The sequence below is a fragment of the Gastrolobium bilobum genome, unplaced genomic scaffold (genome assembly GCF_033153095.1).
Source record: "Gastrolobium bilobum isolate Gb01-03AN ecotype WA unplaced genomic scaffold, APGP_CSIRO_Gbil_v1 utg18003, whole genome shotgun sequence".
Lineage (NCBI taxonomy): Eukaryota > Viridiplantae > Streptophyta > Magnoliopsida > Fabales > Fabaceae > Gastrolobium > Gastrolobium bilobum.
In genome coordinates, this window is record NW_026895196.1 from 80,849 (window position 1) to 108,721 (window position 27,873).

Sequence of the window (27,873 nt, forward strand, 5' to 3'; positions counted from 1 at the left end):
ACAAAAATCAATAACAAAATAAAGGGCGTTAGAAAAAACCACAAGAAATAAAAGTCAATTTACCCAAGAAGGCTCAAATATCTTCATCAGTATATTCGTTCAAAATAGTAAAGGTACTTAAGTAACCCAAATCATCCGATGTTTCCCGCACAATGTTACACAAAGTAGTCACCGTGTGTTGTTCGAGATCACTCAAGTCATCAAAGTTATAGTTCAATTTTTAACCCTCTAATGGTTGTTGGGTCCAGTATAACGAAAAAATAGGAGAATTGTCCTCTCTGTTCAAGAAAAAGGGTTGGGAATCCGAGATGGGGAATATCTTAAAGTAGTCTGTAGACCACTTGTGAACCTTCCTTTGATAAGAAGAGCAAAATTTCCACTTATATTTCCCTCTGAAAGAGACCTAGCTGGAATGTGGCCCCATAACGTTAAACAAAAACAAGAAAGATTCTGGAGATTGGAACAGATTATAAGCCTGACAAACCATCTCATACATTCGTATAAAATCCCAGGCGTTGGGAGTCAATTGTGAAGGCGCCACGTTTATATGCGCTAGCAACCTACAAACAAAGGAGGAGAACGGCAGACGTACTTCTAATGATAGAAAAAGTGGGCGTAAATCATTATGAAATGTCTAGAAGATCCCTCAGCGCGCACTGAACAAACACGTTCATTTAAGGGGACGACATCGATCTCCCACCTGTCATCATACGCCTTTTCAGGGGTAATGTGGATGGCAACCTTCAATTGTGCCAAATCTTCTGGAGAGCTATATATTGAGATAATATCCAGAACAGTATCCGCTACCCAGCTCAGGGATTCTTCATCCCGAAGATTACGCTTAACCGGGGATTCTTCAGGATCAACCTGTAGCGCTTTTTTCTTCTCCTCAAGATTAATCTGTAGTGCTTTTTTCTTCGTACCAGGATTCAGCTTTTGCTTTTTCTTGTCACCAGCACCGCGCCTTGCCATGATTTATTTAATTTTAGGCGAAACGAAATCTGATTCAGAAGAGGAGGAATCAGTAGAGACAAACAAAGAAAAAGAGACAAACAAAGAAAAAGAGAAAACAAATGCAGATTTATAATAATCGAAATTTCATTTCTTATAGGGATACCCCGCCGGATATATCATGTTTAAGGGCAAGGGGCTTGGACTCCTTTTACTAGGATGATTGTTGCGAAAAATTGGCAAGTGTACCGATCGCACAAGTAATATAATAGTAAGTAAAGTATCGTCTCCACAGGGATTGGGTCGAATATCAATTAATTGTTCCTTTTAAGAATGGATGAACAAGAGTTGGTTTGAAAGTAATGGTGTTTGTAACAATTGTGAACTATTCAATAATTTATGAACAATTCATAGAGAAATTTGAAGAATTTAAAATAAAAGGTTTTTGAGAAAAATATTGTAAAAAGCTATTGCAGTAGAGGACTCCAACACCTTTCCGATCCCCACCTTGTAATATTGATTAATGTTTATATTTAATTACCCAATTGATCAAACAATTCACCATCTAATAATTAATTAGTTAAGCCCTAATCCCTTAGTGATCTTAACTTTATTAACCCTATTAGAATCCTAATCCCTTAGAAATCCTTTTTCAAGTTAATCCTTTAACCCAGTGAATTTTCCACGTTTGCAGCTCATGTAGCCTATCCCTAGTGCATACATGAACTGTTATTTTACCCTTTGTCAGGAATTAGAATTCCAATATTTCTATTGTAAACCCTAACCCTCGCAATCCTAATAGAGTGATCAGTTCTAGAAGCATTAGAAGATGAAAAACAAGGTAAAATAAATGCAATTAAAATAATTAAATATAAAAATTAACCAAACTACAAGGGGTTCACATCAAGGGTTGTGACCCTTACCATTTAAATAATGAGAAAGAGTTCATGAAAATGTAAAACCGGAAGAAGAAGAAGTCTTGAATCTTCAGTCACCGAGAGCTTCCTCTTCAATTTCTCCTTGCCAAAAGATGATTTTCTTTTAGAGTTTCTGCTTCCTTTATATAGCCAGCAACTCAATCAGGTCATAATCCTTGAATTAATTCTGATTAAATTTCCATTTTTCTCATAATTCCACCAATCAATTAGGTCATAATCCTCTCATTAATTTGATTAAATTTCCATTTTCATCAAACTCCACAAATCAAGGAATGCATTCATGACGCCCACGCGATCATTGCCAAATTCGCGACTCCACAAATCAAGGACTGCATTCATGACACCTGCGCGATCAGCGCCAAATCCGCGCGGACAAACAGAAAGTAATTTGCCAAAATCACGCGGATCGCGCCATTTTCGCGCGTTTTGCGCGAGACTATGCAATTTCAATTTCTCTCTTTCACTTCTTTTTTGGTGTTTCCTGCTATCAAAATGCATAAATTGAGTGAGAGAATGATTGAGAAGGAATAATCAATATTTCTTGCATTTATGAGCTTATTTTCACACATTTATGATTAATTCCTTGCTTCTTTTACTTAGAAATCACCATATGTTAGACGGATATCAATGATCTCGTACGATGGAAGGAGAAGTATTGCGCGAAGAGGTTGAAAAGGAAGACTCAGGGTTTACGGTATTAACAGACCTATGACTACAATCAGAACTCGAAGCAGAGTCACTCGAAATCAAAATGGGACTAGTCATTCTAAAAGAAACTTTGGGAAAAAGAGATGAACTTTGTTGAGAAAGAGTTTTTGAGTTATCGCGATTAGGTTTTCGCGAAGACGAACCAACTTCAAATTGTCGAACAGAAGGCGTACGATTATCATTTACAAATACTTTTTTCCAGGGAGCAACACACTTGTCACTAAGCCATGCTTCCCCGGTTCCAAACGACCTCGACCTTGATAACGACCTAGGTGGGGGACTGGATGAGCCAGACCGCTCGGATAATCTGATAAAATTCACAAATTTGCGATTATCAGACATATCTCAAGCTAAAAGTAAAAATTAAAACAGATGAAGTAGTAAAAATGAGAAGTAAAATTGGACGAAGGGTGTACCTGAGATTTATACTTCAGATGAATCAACAACGAATAGGACATGTCAACACCGGAAGAGCAAAGGAAGCAAACAGATGTAGAGGAAAGAAGGATCTTTTACAGTCACAATGAATGTTATCCCTCCAAACCAAATAGCTCGGTACAAATATGAAAGCTTTACCAAACGGATATCCAAAAAGTAAAAATGTGTTGAGTAAAACGGATTAAAAGGGACACGTGGGAGGAAGGCAAAATGTTTGCACTTCAAAAACAGCTCACGCTTGCCATTAAACACCCACGTAATTACGGTAGCATTTAATGATTCTGACAGTTAACATCTAATCAACCATTTTTATGCGGCTAAGTCATGATGATCCTTCAAACATGGCTATTGCAGCAACAAATAATCACGCCCAAAAGATCTATCGCGCACAAATACATGTATGTACCTCATAGCTTTGCCACATATCAAAATTGCGAGCTATAGGGAAACTGATATGGATAAAATATAGTAGGCCCATTGGAGGCCCAAAGACATACAACGAAGCCCAATCTCACAAAGGCCCGGAACTAGGCGCGATGGCCACCATCGCGCATAACGTGACGCGATGCACCCATCGCGCATGAAACCGCCCAATTGCATAACTTCAGGAGTAAGGAAGTTATCTCAAGAACTAATACGAACCCACCGCGCCTTTATACTAATAAACAAAGGACAACACCAGCTCGCCGCTATCCTATCAATGTAGCTTGGCATTAAGAGATAAGGCTATTAAGGCTTTAGCCAAACCTGCAGCCAAGAAGCGGCCAATTAGAGGCCATACCGCCTTCAGAAGGCGGCATCAGAACCACTATATAAACAGAGTGTACAGGTTTTATCATCTAATTTAGTAAGAATACACATACACTTGCCTCTGATACTGACTTAAGCATCTGAGTGTCATTGCAGGTACCTCCCATCCGGTTTCAACTATAGCGCCAATAAAGGACTAGAGGCCTCACATCGTCATCAACAACCACCAGCCCAAGAAGCAGAACAACTTCTTCACTTCAACCGTGTGTGATTAGGCCCAGTATACATTGGCCTGTCCATATTGGACCAATAAAATAAAATAACCGAACCGATCAAATAACCAATTCACCGAATTCCAAGTTGATCTAGCCTATCCGGACCCATTTTTACAACATTGGACACAAGACTCTATGGGAAGCATATGTCACTTTGCAGAATATGCATTGAGGTGCTTAGTTGATTTCAACCTGAGTAGATTGGTCACTAATCAGATCAATGATCTATAAATTACAAAATTTTATATGTAAGAAAGTACTTGTGAAAATATATAATTTAATTAAAAAAATTCTGAATGACCACTTAATCATTTCTAAGATCATACACAATAGTTTATTTAACTTCATAATCGATGAATAGAGATTAAAAAATTCCTTTATTTATTAATAAGCCAATATTCAATAACCATCAACTTACCCATTTGACAAGTCTTTTTTTAGTTGTTTAATTTTTTTTTTTTTTTAAAATAAAAGCTTACCCAAATATATATTTATGAAAGCTCTTATCATAAAATTAATTTTTTATAATAAATTAAAAAATAAAAAATTCTTAAGAGGAATTTTTTAAAGATGTATATCAAATTTTGAAAAATAATTTCAAAGTATTTTTTTTTTAATTTGATTTTTTAAATAAGTTTAAATTAAAAAAATACCCAATAATTTTTTATTTTTGATAATGTACCCATATATTTTTAACTTTAGTTAAAAGTAAATTTTAACTAATAAAAACCAATGAAACCACGGTTAGTGCATAAAAAAATGGAGAGTATATTTCTTATATTATATTAGATAAAAATTATCTCGTGTCATACGTACACAAAAAAGAAATGAATAAAAATCCATTAAAAAAAAGAAAAAGAAGAAAAGATGGTGCATCTCACTTCTTTTTTCTTTTTACATGCATACACATTGAGAAATACATTTGCAATGTTATAAAAATTGGATCGGCCCGGTCGGGTCGACTCGAAAATCGGTGAACTAGTTATGTAGTCAGTCCGATTTTCATATTGGACCAGTCATGTTACAGAATTGATGTGACTCGGTACGACCTGACCGGTTTTCGTAAAAATTGGTGACCCGGTCGGTTCAACCGATGACCCGACCCGGTCTATAAAAAAATTAATTTATTTTTATAAATTAATGTCTTCTTTTGAAATATTTGAGTGATTTGTAGCTTATTAACTTACATAGATTATGTACCTACAACACTAATATTATCTTGATTATGCAATATGCAAGAAATTTTGATTTGATTTATAGTTAGAGATGTCGTTTATATGTTTGATTTACTGAACCTGAAACATTAGTATCACAAATATTATATGATTGATTGATCTTTTGTTGGACAATGATGTGTAATTTATTATTTTCATATTAAAATATTTAAAATTGGTATATTTTTTTACAAGTATTTAAGTAAGTATATTTATTTTTTTTAATATAAATTATAAATTTACATATCTTGCCGAGTCATGCGATTATACCAACCGGGTCAATACCGGAGCCGGATTTAATATCATTGTATATTCCAATTAAAAATAACAACAAACTTTATTATATATAGTGTTTTGATCTTTTGTGTAAGTTGCGTTATCTTTTATTCACCGAGAGAGAAAGCAACAAGTTTTTGCAGTCCCAGAAGCAGGTGCCAAGCAGGTAGAGGTTGTCTGAAGACATTGCTCCATTTTGTCAACCCTGAAGGAAGAATAGGGTCACTCCACCCTCGGTTGTTTCAAGTTTCAACTGCGTGATTTTCAGCATTTCTTGTAACTTTCCTTTATCCTTTCTGAATTTTCCCATATGGGTGTTTGTTGTTTTTCTCAGCAACTTGGCACCTTTTACACAGGTGGTGTCTTTTTGTTTCTCATGTTTCATTTTGCTGCTACCAATCACTCTTATAGTTTAAACCTTTTATGGGCTTTGTAAGTGGTGTCTCTCTCTTTATTTTCTTGCCATTTCAATTTTGAACCCATTAGTCCTCAACTTGCTTACCCAATTTCAAATTTTAGTATAATGGGACAACTTTATAGAGACGATGGGTTGTGCAGCATTTAACAAAGATGTAATCTTTGGTGTCTTTTTGCACTCTTCTTTTGACTTACTTGGCTTATGGTTCACCATTATGTTAGGGGTAATCTGACAGGCATTGTTAAGATGCTAAGTTCATGAGCATGACAAATGTTTGTTTAAATGCTTAAATGATTACAATCTCAGACCCACATTTCTTTCTGTTTTGTGAACATTGTTACCTGTGCTTTGCCATGTGATTCCTTTGGTCATGACCTGTTCAATTGAATTCTCTTGTCTATATGTTGTTGGCCCATGTGGGAGAAGGCATGTGCTTGGGTTTAGGGTAGAGGTGGGCATCAGTTTTGTAGTGAAGATGCTGTCATCAAGTTCTATTTTCCATTGCATTGTTGTTCATCTAGGATGTGGAAAATTCACTCAGATGTGAGAATTGTATCATAGTTGCATCAAATCTACTGTTTGGGTTATAATGGTTGTTTTCTGTAATGCAATCAACTGCTAAATAATGGATTGGTATGCTTATGTAAATGCTAGGGAAAAAGTAGTAATGGCATCCTGTTTCTTCAATCCTATCCCTACTAGCTGTCATGTCATTTCAGCAGATTTATCTAGAAAATTCAAGATTCCAAAGCTTCTTCACAGGGTAAATTTCTTGGACTGATGTATTTTTGATTGATTTCCCTTTTAAATTATGGTAATTTCTTTAGCTTCATTTTAGGATAATATACAATAAACATTAACATTTGTTACACTTAAGACAAACTGTCTGCATCTATTAAACGTATTTAATTTTTGTTTAGGACATAATATATTATTGCATTGAGCGATCTGGATCTTCTACATAAAAATTCTTGAACTATTATTTCTTTTTCATAGAAATGGAAACAAATAAGTTTACAAGGTTATGACCTAGAATTGCAAAGTTGCCATTGACTTGGTTGGGTTTCAAGTATTGAAATACATAACAATTTTAAAAGTAAAACAAAATACAAGATTTGATCCTAACAAGGAAAGTAAATGACTAATAGGCACTAAGTTGGAAATAGTGTGGCTCTGTAGTGTTGGTTGCTTCAAGATTAAGTGTGTGCTGTCAGTTCTCTATATTTTCTTGTTTAATGGGTTCATGACAACATGGAGTGGCTATTGGGATATCATCATTCCTTAACATAGAAAATTGTGGAGAGTAATTGAAGTTTTACTTCTATAGCACTTGAGCAAGTTAAATGAATTTCAATAACTGCCATTGACTGCTTTTTTATAGATGAAATTGATTTTATATCATTCCTGTTCCTGATTCTTATGGGAAATTTCTTCTCTATTGCAACTTCCGTTCTGATTTGTGCTGATGTGTTTCCCCTCAATTGCATTTAAGCAGAAAAAGAGGTTTGATGGTTCACCCAGATCTTCAAAAGTTACTTCATTTTATGGCTTGAAGACCCCTCCTTATGAACTTGTAAGTGAATCACTTAGTTACCTGAATCCATGTTTTTGTTTGGCAATTATTATTGCTTGTGGCTATAAGCTTGGAGTAGTTGAGTCAGCTACTGCAGCAATAAGCGTATCAGAGAAGCGATTGCATCAATTGCATTCCTGAGTTAAAATGGCATATCTAATTTTGTTTAAGCTAATTAGAATTATTTCCATTTTAGCCATTATAATGATCTAGAAAGAAATTAAAATTGAGAAAAACATTAGTAATTTTTAAAGGGATGTCTATAAGGTTATCTTTATGATGAACTAACCTTCAATGAACTCTAAAATGTAACTTACATTTTTGAAAGAAAAAAAACTATTTAAAAATTTATTTCTCTTAGATAAAATATTTTTCTGATTATTTTTATTTCAACCATCTTGTCAATTGGAAAAGAGTTATGCCTTCTGTGGGAATATTTAGAAATTATCTTATAATATCTTTATTGTATCGTATATTTTAGAGTATCTTTAATGATCTTTTAGGAATTGTTTTCAGATTTCATTACAATTCCAGATTTATTTTCTTATTTGATTAGGATTAAGAATCTGGTACTAGTATAAATAGGGGTTAGTGTTTTGTCTTTTTGTATCACATCATTATACACCAATATTAATATAATCTTATTGTTCTTAGTATTCCTCTCCTCTCTTTTCCTCCTTCCCTACCTAAGTCCTATAATTTCAACACCTACAATTTTTTTAAAGTTATCTATCATGGATAAAAATGGAGAGAGGAGGTGACAACTAATTATAACTTTCCAAGGAAGGGATAGTGTCTAGAAGTAACAAAGTTACCATTCATTGTGTAATCCAACACCATGTTAGAATTTTATGAGACTAAGAGCCGATATGATAAACTGATAATCAAGAATCCTAGAATCCTTTTGTGGCTCTTATTAAATGGATGCTCAATTACCCTATAAGGAAACTGTTAAGATATATAATCCCACATTGGTTGTATGTGCAACTAATGTGGAGTTTGTAAGGCCTTGGGCACTCCTACCCTTTGAGCTAGCTTTTGGGGTGGTGTATCCCAAGGTTCTTTACATGGTATCAGAGCCTCGCCGCCCCCACTTTCTCTTGTGGCGTTTCTTAGCACAGGTAGGCTGGGCCTGTTGCATTGTCCACTCCTCAAGCCCAAAGGGCTTTCGTGTGAGGGGGCGTGTTGAGATATATAATCCCACATTGGTTGTATGTGCAACTAATGTGGAGTTTATAAGGCCTTGGGCACTCCCACCCTTTGAGCTAGCTTTTGGGGTGGTGTATCCCAAGGTTCTTTACAGAAACTTCCAACCTAAGGATCACACCCGAATTAGTTTTGTGAATTTGGGAGAGAATTCAAAGCCTCTTGAATTGTTTTTGTTTGTTTTTGTTTCATTCTTTTCTACAATTGCACACATGTGACTCTGATATCCTGTTGATATCAGTAGTACAAATCCATCTATCAGTTCTTATTCAATTTCCATCTCTATTCTTCTTGGTACCTTACATACCCACAACAGCCACTGTTAGGCCCTTATATCATAATTCTAACTTTATTTGCTGCTTCAATATTCTCAGGATGCGTTAGAGCCATATATGAGTAAGAGGACAATTGACATGCACTGGGGAGAACATCATCGGAATTTTATAGAAGGTTTGAACAAACAGCTGGAGAAGGATGATATCCTATATGGTTACACCTTGGATGAACTAGTCAAAGTGACATACAACAATGGCAATCCGTTACCTGAATTCAACAACGCCGCTGAGGTACTAATTATATTGGTAGCTAATTAGCTTTGATCATTTAATTTTGATCAAGACTTTGAAGCTGCTTGCTTGTTCATATAAAACTATTTATATTTATGTTATTTTATGTGCATATATACATGTTTGGCTATAATTTTATATTTTAGGTGGAATCTTATGAGCATTGTGATGATCATGCAATTTACAATCCTTCTCTCCCCTTCTGATCTTAGATAGGATCTTGATTTTAACTACCGTGCCGAGAGCAACTCTCCTCCTTCATCCTGGCTTGGGATACACTATGTAAACATCAATTGAATCTGAAATATATTGTATATTCAAGTATATGAGTCTGTACAAGGAGGCTCTCTAATTATAGAGACTAAAAGACCTAATGGGATGACCTAATGGGCCAAGCCCACAATCTAGACTATTCTAGACTATTCTAATAATAAATTAATATTATTTCTAATACTCCCCCTCAAGCTGGTGCGTATATATCAAAAGCTCCCAGCTTATTACAAATATGATCTATTCGGGGACCTCTAAGAGCTTTAGTGAATACATCTGCAAGTTGATCATTGGAATTGACAAATGCTGTCTCGATCTCCCTTGACTGGATCTTTTCTCTAACAAAATGACAATCAATTTCTATATGCTTGGTCCTCTCATGAAAGACTGGGTTAGAGGATATATGCAAAGCAGCTTGGTTGTCACAAATGAGCTTCATAGGCCTTTGTTCACAGAGATGGAGTTCCTTCAGCAATTGACTCAGCCAGATGAGCTCACAGGTTGCATTTGCCATTGCCCGATATTCTGCCTCCGCACTGGATCTGGCGACCACAGTTTGCTTCTTACTCTTCCAAGAGATCAAATTTCCTCCGAAGAGAACACAATACCCTGAGGTGGATCGTCTATCTGAAGGAGAACCTGCCCAGTCAGCGTCTGAATAACTAGAGATCTCTGAACTCCCTTTATTTGTATATAATAAACCTCTTCCTGGCGACTTTTTAATATATCGGAGAATTCTAATAACTGCATCCCAATGGGAGTCATAAGGAGAATCAAGAAATTGACTTGCAACACTCACTGCGAAGGAGATATCTGGCCTTGTCACAGTAAGATAATTCAATTTTCCAACTAGTCGGCGGTAGCGACTAGGATCTGGCAGTGGCTCCCCCTGTCCTAGTAATAACTTAACATTGGGGTCCATAGGTGTATCAATGGGTTTACAACCTAACATGCCAGTCTCATCTAGGATATCCAGTGCATACTTCCTCTGACAGATGGAAATGCCCCGCCTAGACTGTGCAACTTCGATCCCCAAGAAATATCGAAGTCTGCCAAGATCTTTGGTCTGAAATTGATTGAATAAATGCTTTTTCAACTGATCAATCCCGGTCTGATCACTGCCTGTAATGATAATGTCATCAACATAGACCAGGAGATAAATGCACTGGCCAGAAGAGTTATGCCGGTAAAAGACAGAATGATCGGCTTTGCTTCTGATTAATCCAAAGGATTCAACAACTGAACGAAAGCGGCTAAACCAGGCCCGAGGAGATTGCTTCAGGCCATATAAAGATTTCCGAAGTTTACATATCATTCAAGAACTCTCCCCCTGAGCAACAAAACCTGGTGGTTGCTCCATATAAACTTCCTCCTGCAAGTCACCATGTAGAAAAGCATTCTTAATATCAAGTTGGAGAAGGGGCTAGTGATGAATGGCGGCAAGGGCAAGAAACAGGCGAACAGAAGCCATCTTAGCAACAGGAGAAAAGGTATCCCCATAATCAAGACCAAAGATCTGTGTGTATCCCTTGGCCACTAAGCGAGCTTTAAGGCGATCAACAGTGCCATCAGGACCAACTTTAACTGTGAACACCCATCGACAACCAACAACAGACTTCCCGGGAGGAGCACGAACAAGATCCCAAGTGCCATTGGAGTGAAGTGCCTGCATTTCATCAAGCATCGCCTGGCGCCACCCTGGATGAGATAGTGCTTCACCTGTGGTTTTAGGGATGGAAACAGAAGAGATACTAGAAACAAAAGTAAAATGTTGTGAAGAAAGTCTGTCATAACTCAAGAAAGAATAAAGGGGATGAGGATTTCGAGTGGATCGAATACCTTTTCGAAGGGCAATGGGAGGAGTCTCTGATGGAGGATCCGGAGGAGAAGAGCCGACGGGAAGGGGCGATGAGTCATCAAGAGGCAAAGTCGGAGGAGGTGCAGGCTGACGACGCTGGTATGTGAGGAGAGGACGATCTGCAGGTATGGAGGTAATTGGTTGCTCCTCTGGAATAGGATCACCTGCAGCTGGTAAAGACAAATCAAGAAAAGGAACAGGAAGGACCTGATCAACTTGGGACACTGGAGACGGAGTAGAGTGAAAAGGCTGCTGATCAAGGAAAGTGACATCAGCAGAAACGATATAACGTTTGAGATCAGGAGAATAGCAACGATACCCTTTTTGAAAACGTGTATACCCAAGGAAAATACATTTGAAGGCCTTGGATGTCAACTTGTCTTTACCTGGAGTAAGATCATGAACAAAACAAGTACAGCCAAAAATATGTAAAGGCAGAGGATAAGAAGGTGCTCCGGAAAACAAAATACTGTGGGGAACATCATTATTTAGCACAGAAGAGGGCATGCGGTTGATAAGGAAACATGAGGTGATAATAGCATCTGCCCAAAAACGGAGTGGGACGTTCATATGAATGAGAAGGGTACGTGCAGTTTCAACTAGATGTCTATTTTTACGTTCAGCGACTCCATTTTGTTGTGGAGTGTGGGGACAGGTAGTCTGGTGTATCGTCCCTTGTGTATCCAGAAATTTAGAAAATTCAAGAGACACATACTCTTTTGCATTATCACTGCGCAAGATTTGAATAGAAGCACCAAATTGAGTTTTTATTTCTGCACAAAACTTTTGATAAATTGAAAATAACTCAGAACGATTTTTCATTAAATAAACCCAAGTGCAACGGGAGAAATCATCAATAAAGGTGACAAAATACTGAAAACCCAAAACAGACGTTCGACTCGGACCCCAAATATCAGAATGAACAATAGTAAAAGGAGCATCAGCTCTTTTATTGACTCTCTTAGCAATGGAGGAGCGAGTGTGTTTTCCTTGCTGACAAGAATGACAGTTTAAAGACTTAAGATTGGATAAAAAGGGAACCATATACTGAAGCTTGGAGAGGTTTGGATGACCCAGACGGCTGTGAATTAGCTCAGGAGACTCTGTGAGAGAACAGGCTACTGGAGAAGGTGGTGCAATCAGATAGTAGAGACCTCGTGACTCAACGCCTGCTCCAATCGTCTTCCCCGTACCCGAATCCTGCATAGAAAAGGATTGTTTAGAGAAGGTAATAGTACATGAATGAGAATGAATCAACTGGCTAACAGAGATTAAATTAAAAGGAATGCCAGGTATATAATAAACAGAACTCAAAGTTAAAAGAGGAGTTGGGTTGGCTTCCCCAATTCCACGAGCAGGAGCCTTAGTGCCATCAGCAAGAGTGACAGGGGGTAGGTTATTAGAATAAGAAAGTGAAGTGAAGAGATCTTTATTACCACAAAGATGATAAGTAGCACCTGAGTCTATTATCCAGGGTCCAAGAGATGATTGATAAAAACAAGCAACATGATTACCAGTGTCTTGAGTAGGATGCTGAGAAGAAACCTTCTTGAGAAGTGCCTCATAGTCGACACTTGAAAGAGTTACTAATCCAGTTGAAGGTGGCGTAACATCAGTTTGAGCAAAGTTGGCAGTCGGTGGCTTCAAATGAGGGTACTTCCTATAGCAGCGTTCTTCAAAATGCCCAAGATTCTGGCAATAATTGCAACGAGGCCTCTGTCTGCGGCCACGTCTGCGACTGCGTCCACTGTTCCAATTGGAATCACTGGCCCGAGAAAAGAATGGAGATGAGGTAGTACCGGAGATGATGCCAGTCGTGTTTTTGGACGCATTATTTGAGCCCTCCATCACAAAATAAAAGGAGATGACCAGAAAATAGCAAAGAACTACAAGAAAGCAAGAAATCGCGCAAAAACGTTGCACAAAAGTGTCCAAACAACGGGTTTTTCACTGATATCTTTCAAACGGATGGGACCCACAACGAACGGAGACCAGATCTGGAAACAGGGTGAGGAGGCGAGCAAGATGGTGGTGGTCCGGCCTGGAACGGTGGCCGGACGGTGGCTCACGCGCCGGAACAGTGGCTCGGCCGCCGGAGACTTCCACCGGCGCATGGCGGCGCGTGGATGCTCCGATCAACACGCGGCTTGGACAGACAGGGTCGCCTCCCTGAGCCGCTCCTGATCGCGTGGTGGTTGGTCGGAAAAGTCGCCGGAAAAGCAGTCTGACGGCAGTGAACAGTGGCGGACGGTGGTTTTGTGGCGGTTTCCGGCGATGAACGGAGGCTGACGATCTTTTTCCTGATGATACGAGGTTGAGGACAAGAAATTTGTGACTAAATAAGGGTTAGGTGTGAAAGGATGGTTGCCGGTATAATGCTCGGCAGTAAAAAGAAAGAGAAAGATATATATGCGGAAGCAGAGCCCTCAAATCGAGAGCTCTGATACCAAATTGAATCTGAAATATATTGTATATTCAAGTATATGAGTCTGTACAAGGAGGCTCTCTATTTATAGAGACTAAAAGACCTAATGGGATGACCTAATGGGCCAAGCCCACAATCTAGACTATTCTAGACTATTCTAATAATAAATTAATATTATTTCTAACAACATCCATAGGCAGAGTTGATGTTGATTGTAAATATTCTCTTACTATTTTTAGTTAATAAAGGTAGTAGTAATAGACAAACTAGTTAGCATTAAATTTTTTAGGCATATATGTTGTTTTCTTAATTGTCGCCTTGTCAGGGTAAAACTATATTTATTAGAATAAATTTAAATTTATTTTCCTAAACTTGGGAATTAGGTGCTCTTTTTAAATATTGGGAAATTACATAAAAATGATAAATAAATATATAACAAAAATAATTTATTTAAATCCCAAAAATATAGTTAGAAATAAGAGGGTGTCTCAGTTTCATCTTTTAGCTTCAAGGGTATTAGGGGACTTCATTCTTCTGAAATACTGGGATAATGTTTTATGGGGTTGCAGGGAGGGATTGAACTTAAGATCGGCGACAATTTGTTGACATGCCACTCCTATAGGATAGGGGCCGAACATGAAAGTTATGGCTAAAAAAGACATCAACGTCTTCGAGGGTGGGCATAAGTCCTCAGTTCAGAGTTTCTTGAATTCCAGCCTAGATAAAAATTAAATTTTCCCGTATTTTTTAGAATGTGTTGTGATGCTTTTTGTCTCTCCATCTATCTATGATCTATCCATTATCTTTGTCTGACACTTAAGATTTAGGCATCTTAAATTGTAAGTGGACTAGGTTATGTTTATGGTTATGTACAATTTATGAACAAACAGCTGGAAGTTCGGCATCTTCCCCAGTCAAGTTCAGAAAACTTGTGCCAGTCCAAGACTCTTCTGAAGACAATAAAAAAAATAATAAAAAAATCATTCTCTATCGAAGTTTGAGGAGAGAGTAGAGAGAGGATGAGAAAACCATTCTATTGAACTGTTGAAATTCTGACAGAAGAGATACAGCAAAGCTCTATTTATAGTATTGAAAAGAAGTTTCTGTATATTAATTTTGAATAATTTACATGAGTGAGTATTTATACAAGAAAAAATCGCTAAGAATGACTAAGCGATGACTAATCAATCCTAATCACAATCAATTCTAATCAATCACAATCAATCCTAATCAATCATAATCAATCCTAATTAATAGGAAATAAAAACGGAAACATGTTTGGATTCTGATTTTCTACACTCCCCCTCAAGTTGGGAGGTAAATATTGATCATTCCCAACTTGCCAATCAAGTCTTCGAATGCTGGACGGTGTAGGCCCTTGGTAAGGATATCTGTCGTTTGCTCTTTGGTTGGAACATATATCAAACGCACACTTCCATCATCTAATTTTTCTTTGATGAAGTGACGATCAACTTCCACGTGCTTTGTTCGATCATGATGCACAGGATTTTGAGCAATGCTAACAGCTGCCTTGTTGTCACAATATAGTTTTATTGGTAGGGAATATGAAATCTTCAACTCTTGAAGAAGTCTTCTCAACCAGATTCCTTCACAAACTCCATGAGATAAAGCTCAAAATTCTGCTTCAGCACTACTTCTTGCAACCACTGTTTGCTTTTTGCTTCTCCAAGTAACAAGATTTCCCCACACATAGGCGCAATAGCCTGAGCTAGATCTCCTGTCTACTGATGAGCCTGCCCAATCTGCATCAGTGTAGATTTCAATTGTCCTTTTATACCCCTTTTTAAAGAATAATCCTCTTCCTGGAGTATTCTTGAGGTATCTAAGCACCCTATAGACTGCACTAAGATGCTTCTCCTTGGGTGAGTGCATGAATTGACTAATCATACTCACCGCAAAGGCAATGTCAGGACGCGTATGAGATAAGTAGATTAGTTTACCAACCAATCGCTGATATTGTTCTTTATCCACCTCATTCCCATCTTCAATACCTAACTTGGTATTAGGTTCCACAGGTGTCTCAGCAGGTTTACACCCTAACATTCCTGTTTCCAACAAAAGATCTAGAACATATTTTTTTTTTGTTAGAGTGATGCCTGTTTTGCTCCTAACAACTTCCATACCAAAGAAATATTTGAGAGTGCCAAGGTCTTTGAGTTCAAATTGAGCTGCTAGAAATTTCTTCAAGGTGTTCAATTCCTCAATATCATCACCTGTAAGAATTATATCATCTACGTATACAATAAGAATAGCAATTTTACCATCCTTAGAGAGTTTGTGGAAGAGAGTATGATCAGTCTGTGCTTGAATGAAGCCTCTTCTTTTGACTGCTTGTGTGAATTTGTCGAACCATTCTCTGGGAGACTGTTTCAATCCATATAGAGACTTTTTTAGTTTACACACTGATCCATTTCCCTTTTCAAAACCAGGTGGAGGATCCATATAGACTTCTTCATGTAAGTCACCATTTAGGAATGCATTCTTCACATCTAACTGTTGCAGAGGCCAATCTAGATTGGCAGCAAGAGATAAGAGAACTCGGATGGTATTGACTTTAGCAACCGGAGCAAAAGTCTCATGATAATCTATCCCATGAGTCTGAGTGAAACCCTTTGCAACCAATCTTGCCTTGTATCTGTTGATGCTATTATCTGCATTGAATTTTATTGTAAACACTTATTTGCATCCTACTGCCTGTTTTCCTTTGGGTAGGGTCACTATCTCCCAAGTTCCATTTCTTTTTAAAGCATTCATTTCTTCAAAGACAGCATCCCTCCATTTTTGATCATTGAGAGCCTCATGTATATTTCTCGGTATCTTTGTACTATCCAACATAGTATTGAAAGCACGAAACCCTGGGGACAACTTTCCATATGAAATATGATTAGAAATAGGATGAGTAGTACAAGATCGAGTACTTTTTCTGAGAGCAATGGGCAAGTGTAGATCATTTTCACCATGACACTCAAGTATTGGGGTGCTGGAACTAGAACATGGTTCAGAATCCTGGCAGTGTAGAGGCTCTGGGTTATTCACACTTTGAGGAGGCTTTCGCCTGCTATAAACTTGTCCCCATTTTGAGGAGGCTCCTGATGGTGAGGATTCTGTAGCTCCCCCTGTTTCCAAAATTAGAGGTAATACCGTGGCATCAGTAGGTTCCCATGACTGATCTTCATCTACTCCTATCTCCCCCTGAAGAGAAGTCGAGGGGAAGAAAGGGTCATTTTCAGAAAAAGTGACATCCATAGAGACAAAGACCTTACGAAGAGAGGGTGAATAACATTTATAGCCACGTTGAGTAGGAGAATAACCAATAAAGACACACTGGAGAGACTTAGGATCAAGCTTAGACCGTTGATGGGAGGGAATATGGACAAATGCAACGCAACCAAATAACTTGAGAGGTAAGGAGGAGACACCTCGGAAGGAAGGGAAGATACGAACAAGACTAGAAAGAGGAGACTGAAATTTCAGAATGCGAGATGGCATTCGATTTATCAGATATGAGGCAGTGAGAACTGCCTCTCCCCAAAGATATTTAGGAACACTCATGGTAAACATAAGAGCCCGAGCAACTTCAAGGAGATGTCGGTTTTTTCTTTCCGCAACTCCGTTTTGTTAGGGTGTGTCAGGACACGAGCTTTGGTGAAGGATGCCATGTTGGGAAAGATATTCTCCAAGAATAGAGTTAAAATACTCTTTGCCATTATCTGTACGAAGAATTTGTATAGCAACTTGGAATTGGGTTTGAACCATGGCATGGAATTTTTTAAACACGGATGCAGCATCGGACTTATCCTTTAGAAGATACACCCAACAGACTCGAGAATGGTCATCAATGAAGGTAATGAACCATCGAGTACCTGAAATATTTTTAACACGGGCTGGACCCCATATGTCACTATGAATTAAGGAAGATGGGGAAGAGTCATGGTGAACTTTAGAAGGATAATGAGCACGAGTATGCTTGGCAAGTTGACAAATATCACAAGAAAACAAACTTGGACTTTTATGAATAAATAAGTTTGGCAACAACTTCTGAAGATAAATAAAATTTGGATGGCCTAGCCTACGATGCCACATCATAACAACATTACATGAATCAAAAGGAAACATAGAGTTTTTTTCTACGAAAACAGCTTCATGAGTCACATCCTCCTCAAAGTAGTAAAGTCCACCATCCTCTCTAGCACTGCCAATCATCCTCTCCGAGTCCTGTTCCTGAAAAACACAACCATGTGGAAAGAATTTAGCAAAGCAATGCAACTCAGAGGTGAGCTTGCTAATAGAAATGAGATTACAAGTCAGAGAAGGAACATAAAGAACTGATGTCAAAGTAATCAGCTCAGAAAGTTTAATGGTTCCGTGTCCCGCAATCTGGGAAAAACTGCCATCGGCGATCTTGACCCGAGAAGGTTCAGAATATGGAGTGTATGAACAAAACAAGCCAAGATTACCTGTCATATGATCAGAGGCTCCAGAATCAAAGATCCAATGATTTTGACTATCAACATGGAAAGCTGTACCTTGCTGGACCACATGACTAGTGGCCTTAGGAGGTTGAGTCAAAAGTCTCTGAAGTTGTTCAAACTTAGTCTTGCTAAGAAAGACACCATCAGAGTAAGAGGAAGAGTGTTTTGAGGAAGCCATGAATAGAAAGAGAAGGGTTGACCGTTGATGAAAAATCAAGTTTTGTAAATTTTTGATCTGACCTCTGGAACAGGAAGGGGGAGAAGCCGGCGAGAAGGTCTGTGCAAGTCGCGGCGGAAAAAGACGTTGGGAAGGCGGCGCGTGGAGCTCACGCGCCGGAAACTGGCCGCGCGTGTGGCGGCGCGTGGCGGCGGTTGACGGCGATGGGTCCAGCGGCGGTCGACTCGTCGGATCCTTCTGAATCAAATGGTCACCTCACTTTCTTGATCGGAGGTCAGTAGACTAGGTTTCTGTGTTGGACAGATTCAAGGAGGTGTTTAGGAGGTGTTTGACGGTGATGGAAGTGTTTGGATGGTTATTTCAGATTTGAATTAGGGTAGGAACGAACCCGCTCTGATACCATATTGAAAAGAAGTTTCTGTATATTTATTTTGAATAATTTACATGAGTGAGTATTTATACAAGAAAAAATCGCTAAGAATGACTAAGCGATGACTAAGCGATGACTAATCAATCCTAATCACAATCAATTCTAATCAATCACAATCAATCCTAATCAATCATAATCAATCCTAATTAATAGGAAATAAAAACGGAAACATGTTTGGATTCTGATTTTCTACATATAGAGCTTAAGATTTACACAGATCCGAAAACATAAACTCTAACAGACTAACTAATCACTAACTAATTACAAATAGAAAAGAGAGTGGATTCTGTACACCCAGAAGTATAATAGACAAGAAACATCAGTCAAACTAAAGCTATATACTCTAATACCCTCCCTCAAACTCAGCAGTGTTGGGAATCCAAGACTCTGAGTTTGGTGTGCAATTCAGCAAAACGAATAGGAGATAAAGCTTTTGTGAGGGTATCTGCAATCTGATTTGTGGCTGGTATATGAGATACTATGAGTTCTTTGGGAATAACGCTCACACGGACAAAGAAGATGTCAAGTTCCATATGCTTGGTGCGAGCATGAAGCACCGGATTGTGAGAAAGAGCCACTGTGCTCATGTTATCACAAAGAACCTGAGGGATGGTAAAAGGAACTTGAAGCTCACAAAGCAAATATTGAATCCAGAGTATTTCTGAACAAGTTGAAGCAAGGCTCCTATATTCAGCTTCAATACTTGAACTAGCCACCAGGGTAGGGTTTGTTTCTTTGACCACCAAGACACTAGATTTGGCCCAAGGAAAAGACAAGCACCGGAGGTTGATCTCCTATCATCTGGATCGCTGGCCCAATTAGCATCACAAAAGGCAGTGAGAGGCAATGGTCTGGAAGAATCTGCTGCCCGAAGGAAAAGACCAAAGGAAAGAGTACCTTTAAGATACCTAAGAATTCGTTTAACCACCAACTAGTGATCTTCAAGGGGTTGAGCCATGAACTGACTAACTTTATTGATTGCATAGCTTATTTCTAGTTTAGTGATGGTTGCATATTGCAATGCACCAACTATAGACCGATAGTGATGAGGATTAGAAAAATAAGTTGAGCCACACATTGAAAGTTTGCATCCTGAAGGCATTGGTGAGGAGATGCTCTTGACTTCATGCATTGCTGCTCTAGACAACAAATCTCTGATATATTTAGTTTGACATAAGGTCAAACCCCCTGAACTATGTTTCTTGACTTCAACACCAAGAAAGTAATCCAATTCTCCTAAGTCTTTTAAGGAAAACTGAGAATTGAGTTGGGAAATTATCTGCTAAATAAATGAAGGATCAGTCCCTGTAACTATGATGTCATCAAATACACAAGTATATATATATACTTCTGGAGGCAGCTTTAAGGATGAACAGAGATGGATCACAGCAGGTAGGAGTAAAGTCAAAGGAGATTAAGGCATGTTTCAGTTTGTCAAACCAAGCTCTAGGAGCCTGCTTTAGGCCATAAAGAGCTTTATTTAACTTGTAAACGAAATGCTTATTGCATGCTCAAAACTAGAAGGTTGAACCATGAAAACCTCTTCTTCCAAATCTCCATTAGGAAAGGCATTGTTCACATCTAATTGCCTTAGAACCCAGCCATTAGATAAGGCCAATGTGAGCATTATTCTGACAATAACGGGCCGAACCACAGGACTGAATGTCTCATTATAATCAAATCCAACTTGTTGGTGACATCCTTTAGCAACCAACCTTGCTTTGTACTTGTTAACTGTCCCATATGGATTCTCTTTAATTCTGAATACCCATTTGCAACCTATAGCTTTCCTGTTAGGAGGTAAGTCAATAAGAATCGAAGTATCGTTAGTCAATAATGCATTAAATTCAGATTGTGTTGCCTCAAGCCATGGAGGGCTGGCTTATTCCTGTTTCACAGAAGAAGCTTCAATATGAGTTAGAAGAGCTAAAGATCTGGCCAAGGTTTTTGAACGAGTTTGAATTGAATGAGTGGGTGACTGTAAATGGACAGAGGAAGATGGTACATACTCAGAAGAGGAAGAAGAAGGAGAAGAAGAACTCCAACTTGAATGGTTTGGGGAGCTTCAGTCCTGCTGAATTTCAGGTTAAGAGCTTGCTGAACTGACAGCAGTAGACAGAGGACTGACCTGAGAGTTTGCTGAATTTCCTGACTGAATAGAGAATCCAGAACTGGAATGATCACTGCTGGAATAATTACTGCTGGCATTATTATTATTGGAAGACTGATGGTTAGTATTATCACAATTAAGTGCAGGAGAGGCTGTAGTATTTATGCTTGTGGAATCAATTGTATGCTGTGTTTGTATTACAAGAGCAACAGAAGAAGGTTGAGAAGATACATTTGTGAATAAGGTAGTAGCTGAATTCCAAGATGATGCATAAGGGAACAAGTACTCATTGAATATTACATCTTTTGAGACAAAAATTCTGCCATCCTTGTTTTGACAAAGGTAACCCTTATGCCTTGAAGAATAGCCAAGAAAAACACACTCTTGAGATCTATACTCTAGTTTATGTTTGTTATAAGGTTTGAGAAAAGGAAAACAAACACATCCAAACACTTTTAAAAATGTATAATCAGGGACAAGTTTGTAGAGTTTGGTGTAGAGAATTTCAAAATTTAAAGAAGTTGTTGGTAATCTGTTTGGAAGATAAGTGGATGAAGTGAAGGCAGAGTTCCAAAATTTCATAAGAGGCATGAGAAAGTAAGGTGAGACCAGTTTCAACAATATGTCAATGTTTCCTCTCAACAACTCCATTTTGATAATGAGTGTGAGGGCAGGCTAACCTATGTATAATGGCATGAAGATTCACATATTGTGTAAAAGACCGAAACTCCCCTCCCCAATCAGTTTGTATTGCTTTGATAGGAGCTTGAAATTGAGTGGTGTCCATGATATGAAACTGTTTGAATAAAGGAAGTGCATCAGATTTTTGTTTAATAGGATACAACCAGGTATATCTAGTGTGAGCATCAACAAAGGATATGTAATAAGAATTTCCTGAAGTTGATTTTATTGGTGCTGGGCCCCACAAGTCACTGAACATGAAAAGCATTTTGGAGATGTAAGGAAGGTTGTAAGCATATGTTACCAAAACCCGCAACTGATGTGTGTGAGCCATCAGCTACGACTATTGTATAGGTTTCAACAGTAAGGTTATAAGAAAGAAATGAGTCAACACAACAAGCCATATGATCAGTAGCACCAGAATCGATAATCCAAGAATGTTTAAAATCAGTACAAAAAGTAAGAAAAGAATGAGTAGTGGAGCTCATACTAGTCATAGCCAAAGCACTAGTATCAGATGACTTACTCAGAGAATCAAGTATAGTCTGAATCCACTCCAACTCATCTCAGCGAATAGAAGTAAATTCCGAAGATGCAGGTTGGCCTTCATTAGGTGTAGCAGCCACATCAGACGAAACTAAATGAGCTTGACCACGCATACTTGCCATCTTTTCCAAGACATTTTACTTTCCTTGGAGGCGAAAGTATAGATTCTTGATATAACCTCCCCTTCTACAATGGGAACACCAGCTATCATCTTTCTTGGATTTAGAAGATGTACTATCAGCAGATTTGGCGAAGGACCCCCTTGAGAAGAGCCATCCTTTTTTGTTAAGATCATAGCAGACCCATCAATGGGTTTAGAAACAGCAATGGCCTTAGAGGATGATAGCATGACAGACTTATTTGATGTGTTAGGGTGCATCATAACTCCCCAACGAGTCTCCTAACCTGAATAGTATTGAAAACAGCAGAGAAGGATGATAATGTTTCCTTGCGAAGTATCTGAACCCGAATAGGATCATATTCGAAATTCAACTCAGCAAGAAAATAAAAAATACGCTCATTTTCTACCTCCTTGGCTAAGGCATGAGCAACCGCAGTACATTGCATCTTCAAACTTTGAAATTGGTCGAGCTCGATCCATAACTCCTTCATAACACCATAATATGTTGTCACAGATAAAGAGTCTTGTTTAGTAGAAAAAAATTTATTGCGCAATTCATAGCGTGCAGCCATATCTTGTTTCAGAGAGTAGGTTGAGCGGACAGTTTCCCAAATTTTCCTGTAGAAGATAAAAACATACAGTGATGACCCACTTCAAGAGTCATCGAGTTCCATAACTAAGCCATGATAAGGGAGTTCTCATTATCCCAGACAGCAAACTTAGGATCAGTGATGGCACGAGCAAGGCCATCAAGATGAGCAATATTATTGCGACTCTTGATGGTGGTGCGAATAAGCTGAGATAATGATAAGTAATTCAACCCATCAAGCTGATAACTCTGATGTAGAGTAGGAAGATAATTGTGACCAAGCGGGGTACCAACAGGCTGTGTGAGAGGCTGTGTAACAGTCGAACGACCATTAGAATCAGCCATAATGCAAAAAGGGTAAAAAAAAAAAAAAGCAACTTGAGGCACAAAATCACACAGACGAACAACCAAATGATGTCTGACTGGAGAGACAAGCACAAATCTAGATAGAGCAAGAAGGGATGAGCAGAACAACGGTGGGTCGAGGCAAAAACTCGTCGTCACACGTCATCACGTGCCGGTGAGGTTGTTGGCACGTGGGCATCACGCGCAGAGAGAGGGGCGGCACGTGAGAGCGCGTGGATGGTCGGTCGGAGCAGGGCTTTTCACAGCGGGGTTGCTCGGAGGTTGCTACCCTGTCTGTGGCTGATCAGAGTTCAAAAAGCCACCAGAACAGTACTTTCAGGTGAGAACAGTAGTGGGTTGGGCTATTTTGGGCTGATTTGGTCGTTTGTTGATTGGGAAACATCCGTAGAATGGTAGATCTGAGAGAAAAGAGTCAAATAGTGGCCCTCTCGGGCCAAAAAGTCCTCGAAAAATTTTCCAATGGCGGCGAGAGGCAACAAAAAGGGTGCTCTATACACGGCAGTTGCGGAAGCAAAGCCCTTAGAGTCGAGGGCTCTGATACTAGAAAAGAAGGATTATATTATATTGGAATGTGTATTACAATTGTACAAAAGGATCTCTTTTTAAAGAGATTAAATAACCTATTGGGCTAAGCCCAAAAAAGATTCTAGAGAAACCTAGAATAAACTAATAAATAAAATATTATTATTATTTACAAAACAAAGAAATAGCTTTACCAGTGCTCCAAGTTTGCCCTTAAAGACACTTCTGGAAATTGTTACTGACCAAATCAATAAAGAACAAATCAAGAATAAGATGGGAGAAATTATTTCCAATCAAGGCATTCTTTTTTTCGGAAAAAGAATTCTTGATACAAAGGATAATGACGGGGAAATTCGAGAGTCCCTCTCCTCTCCTAAGCTGTACTTCTTTACTGAGATTCTTGCATGTCATCTTTCTGTCCTCTCCCCAATATCTATCTTCTTTTCTACTATTACCATCCTTCACTTGGGGCTCTAACAGAATTGCTGAGTTAGCAACCCATTAACCAAGCCATATTTCTTTTCTCTATTTTTAGTGACATCTTCACCATCTCCGGCAAGGTCACCGTTGGACTCATCAACAACTCCTTCCTAATACTTGTTTTTACCCCATTCAACCATGATCCCTTCAACAATTCCTCGTCTTAGAATCTTAGTGCACCTATGACCTTTTCGAATTCGCTCTAAACACGTGCCACTGTTCCTTCTTGCTTGAGTATAAACAAAGCCTTGTACGGGTTGTCCGAGGCTTCTTGCTGGAAACGACTGAGAATCTCCCTCCAAAATTGGACCCAAGAGGCATTCGGATTATTCACTTCCCATCATTGATACCAATGCAAAGCCTAGTCCTCCAGCACAGCTAATACTGCAGCCAACTTCTCTAACCCAGTCCTGTTAACCACAAAATATCTTTCCACTTTTCTCAGCCAACCAAACACATCTTCTCCGATGAATACAGGTATTTCCAACTATCTCCGGTGTTAGTGGTTGACTTGGTGTGAATGGCGGTGCTGTTCTCTTGCAACCGTTTCTAATCCACCATTATCACTCCTCCCGAGATCTGCTATGACCACTCCTCTCTGTCAAAGCTTGGGCCAACGCATCCAAGCGACATATGATTCCTGCCTGCCCCGTTTCATTAACCTCCAGAAATATAATTACTTCTTCCTGCCTCAAATTACTCCTGCACAACCCCTCTCCTACTGCTTCCAATCTACTTTCCATGCTTCTTGTAGCCACGATTCCCACAGAGCTCCTAGATCGGAGTTCTGATGCCAAATTGTTATAGACCACATCAATAACAAATCAAGAATAAGATGGTAGAAATAATTCCCAATCAAGGCGTTCTTATTTCTGAAAAAAGAATTATTGATACAAAGGATGCTTGTATTACGCTATTGTTACAACACTTAACAAACAGAATACAATAATTTGAGATACAATGATAATGGCAGGGAAATTCGAGAGTTCCTCTACTCTCCTACGTTTTACTTTTTTACTGAGATTCTTGCATGCCCTCTTTCTGTCGCCACCGCTCTATTTATCTTATTTTCGTCTATTACCATCTGTCACTTGGGGCTCTAACAGAATTGCTTAGTCAGCAACCCATGAGTCAATAGTTTGTGTCTCTGCTGGGGCTCACTTCTTTCTCTTCTTGTCTCTTCTGTAAACTTTTATGGGTTGAGCAGCATCAAAGACCATAAAAGTATGAAAGATATCAAACTCAATGTAAAATGGAAACTGAAATAAACTAATAATCTTTCTTCTGGTGGCTCCTGCACCATTTTCCATTTCCACTTGTCTTCAATAAATAATTTTCCCTTCTCTATCTTCTAGACTTTTTTTTTTCTTTCTTCAAATATTTATCAAAATTTTATTTGGTGGTTTGCATTTTCTCTAGTTGACATGAGATTAGTAGTTGTGTCCTATCTGTATGATGAAGCTATTTTTACATGTTCATCTGATTGATAATAATGATAAAATTGCATTTGTGGCTGCTATGTACTTTAATATTAATTAGTGTCTACGTCAATTGTTGTCACCTATTTAATTTTTGCCCCTCACACAGGTTTGGAATCATGACTACTACTGGGAATCCATACAACCAGGAGGGGGTGATATGCCAAAACTAGGTCTCCTTCAACAAATCGAAAAGGATTTTGGATCATTTGCGAATTTTAAAGAGAACTTTATAGAAGCTGCCCTCACATTATTTGGTTCTGGTTGGGTTTGGCTAGTTTGTAAGTCCATTCCTGTGATTCCTCCCCTCTTCCCCAATCCTGCTAAAATAATGTTTGTTATTCAAAATCCATACTATCTTCTTAATATGCCATAAAATCCTTGGAATTCCTTTTTGTGTGCGTGTGTAAATATATGTCCACATGAAAAGCAAATAAAATAAGAACCTTAATTTTGTTTTTCTGGAGTGGTTGTTAAATTCTCTTTGAGAATATTCAACTATTCTAAGTTCGTAGCAGTAACTAGTCTTTCCTCATTAGCTGGTTTAATTCTAGAATATTTGCATTGTAGTAGGGGTAGAACTATGTCGATATATATTATCGTGAAATGTAACCTTATTGTTTGATATTTTGCTATGATAATGCTGGTGACTGTTTGCAATATTCATTGGTTGATTTTTTTAGTGAAGAGAGAAGAGAAACGACTAGCCATAGTCAAAACTTCAAATGCCATTTGCCCAATTGTGTGGAATGACATAGTAAGTTATAATTTAATTTCCCCCTTTCCTCCAAAAATAATTGATTGATTTAATATTGGAAATGGAGTTGATCATCTTTTCTCATGCAGCCAATCATCAATTTGGATTTGTGGGAGGTATGATTGACTCTCTCGCTCTCTCTCTCTCTTCCCTATAGCTCAAAAACAAAACAAGTAGATGCACATGCAAATCACATTGCAAGAAACTTTTCTGTAGTCATCACAAACTGATAATCACTTTCTTTACTTTACTGCAGCATGCATACTATCTGGATTACAAGGTATGTGACCATCATAGATCATCACTTATTTTCCGTGAACATATTAACTTAACAATCTTTGTGCAACTTTTGGGCAGAATGACAGGGCAAAGTATGTGAATGTATTTATGAACCACCTTGTGTCTTGGAATGCTGCCGCCGAACGCTTGACATGGGCAGAGGCCTTTGTGAACTTAGGAGAACCTAAAATTCCTATTGCATGAAATATTGAAATGCTTAACGATTAGTGCTTGAAATGGGCATATGGGTGGAGTTGATATAGAATCAAGGGCTTCACATGGCCAGAAAAAGTGTGTTTCCGTCATTATTTCAGTACAACATTCATAATGCCCCATGTGCTTCTTTCTGGTTGTCTATTTTCGCTATGTTAGTCTAGTATTTAGGACATGTCATATGGAGGATTATAGGAACTTAGAGCAGGAGACTAGGATTTCGATGTATAAAAAAGAGCATGTTCTTTGACTTATGATGGTGTCATTGTATGAAAGTACGAATGTAATTACCATTGTGGGGAGAGGTTATTAAATTTTCAAAACTTTAACCTAATTGTGAATCTGCTTCCACAAAATATATGTTCAACTCCAGTAGTTGTATTATTTCAGACACTTCGCATACTAAAAAGCAACTAGGGGTGTTCGCGGTCTAGATTGGATCGATTTTGGAAGCAAAAATAATCTGATCCAATCTCTTCAGTTTGATCATGTAATTTTTCATTCAATTTTGATTTTTTTTCAAATCCAATTCAATTTTATTCGGTTTAGATTGGATCGGTTTTTGGTTTTTTGAGAAACTTAAAATTTATATGATGATTATTGTGTAAATAACATATCTTTTGTATGTATTGGCTTTGTAAAGTTTGTATGATAATTATTGTGCAATCTAAAAGTATCACTAAACGATAAATCTAATTTTCAATATAGTACAACAAGAAGTTAAAAATGGGTAAACTCGGTTTCAAGTATTTATCACGTGTTGG

At 38.2% G+C, this 27,873-nt stretch overlaps 1 protein-coding gene across 1 annotated transcript; it reads left to right on the top strand.

Annotated features, from left to right (window-relative positions):
- Window positions 1-5,669: 5,669 nt before the first annotated feature.
- Window positions 5,670-27,548, top strand: LOC133299148 (superoxide dismutase [Fe] 3, chloroplastic). Its single transcript, XM_061498592.1, has 9 exons — window positions 5,670-5,826; window positions 6,623-6,731; window positions 7,464-7,541; window positions 9,122-9,313; window positions 25,970-26,141; window positions 26,544-26,617; window positions 26,707-26,733; window positions 26,874-26,897; window positions 26,975-27,548. The coding sequence occupies exons 2-9, from the start codon at window positions 6,636-6,638 to the stop codon at window positions 27,098-27,100; spliced, it is 789 nt and encodes a 262-aa protein (XP_061354576.1). The 5' UTR covers window positions 5,670-5,826; window positions 6,623-6,635; the 3' UTR covers window positions 27,101-27,548.
- The last annotated feature ends 325 nt before the right edge of the window (window positions 27,549-27,873 follow it).

Excerpts from the sequence above, each read along its gene's own strand:
- LOC133299148 (XM_061498592.1), top strand. The coding sequence starts at position 6,636 with ATGGCATCCTGTTTCTTCAATCCTATCCCTACTAGCTGTCATGTCATT. Across the intron at positions 9,314-25,969 it reads AATTCAACAACGCCGCTGAG|GTTTGGAATCATGACTACTA; the intron begins GTACTAATTATA and ends CCCCTCACACAG. Across the intron at positions 26,734-26,873 it reads TCAATTTGGATTTGTGGGAG|CATGCATACTATCTGGATTA; the intron begins GTATGATTGACT and ends ACTTTACTGCAG.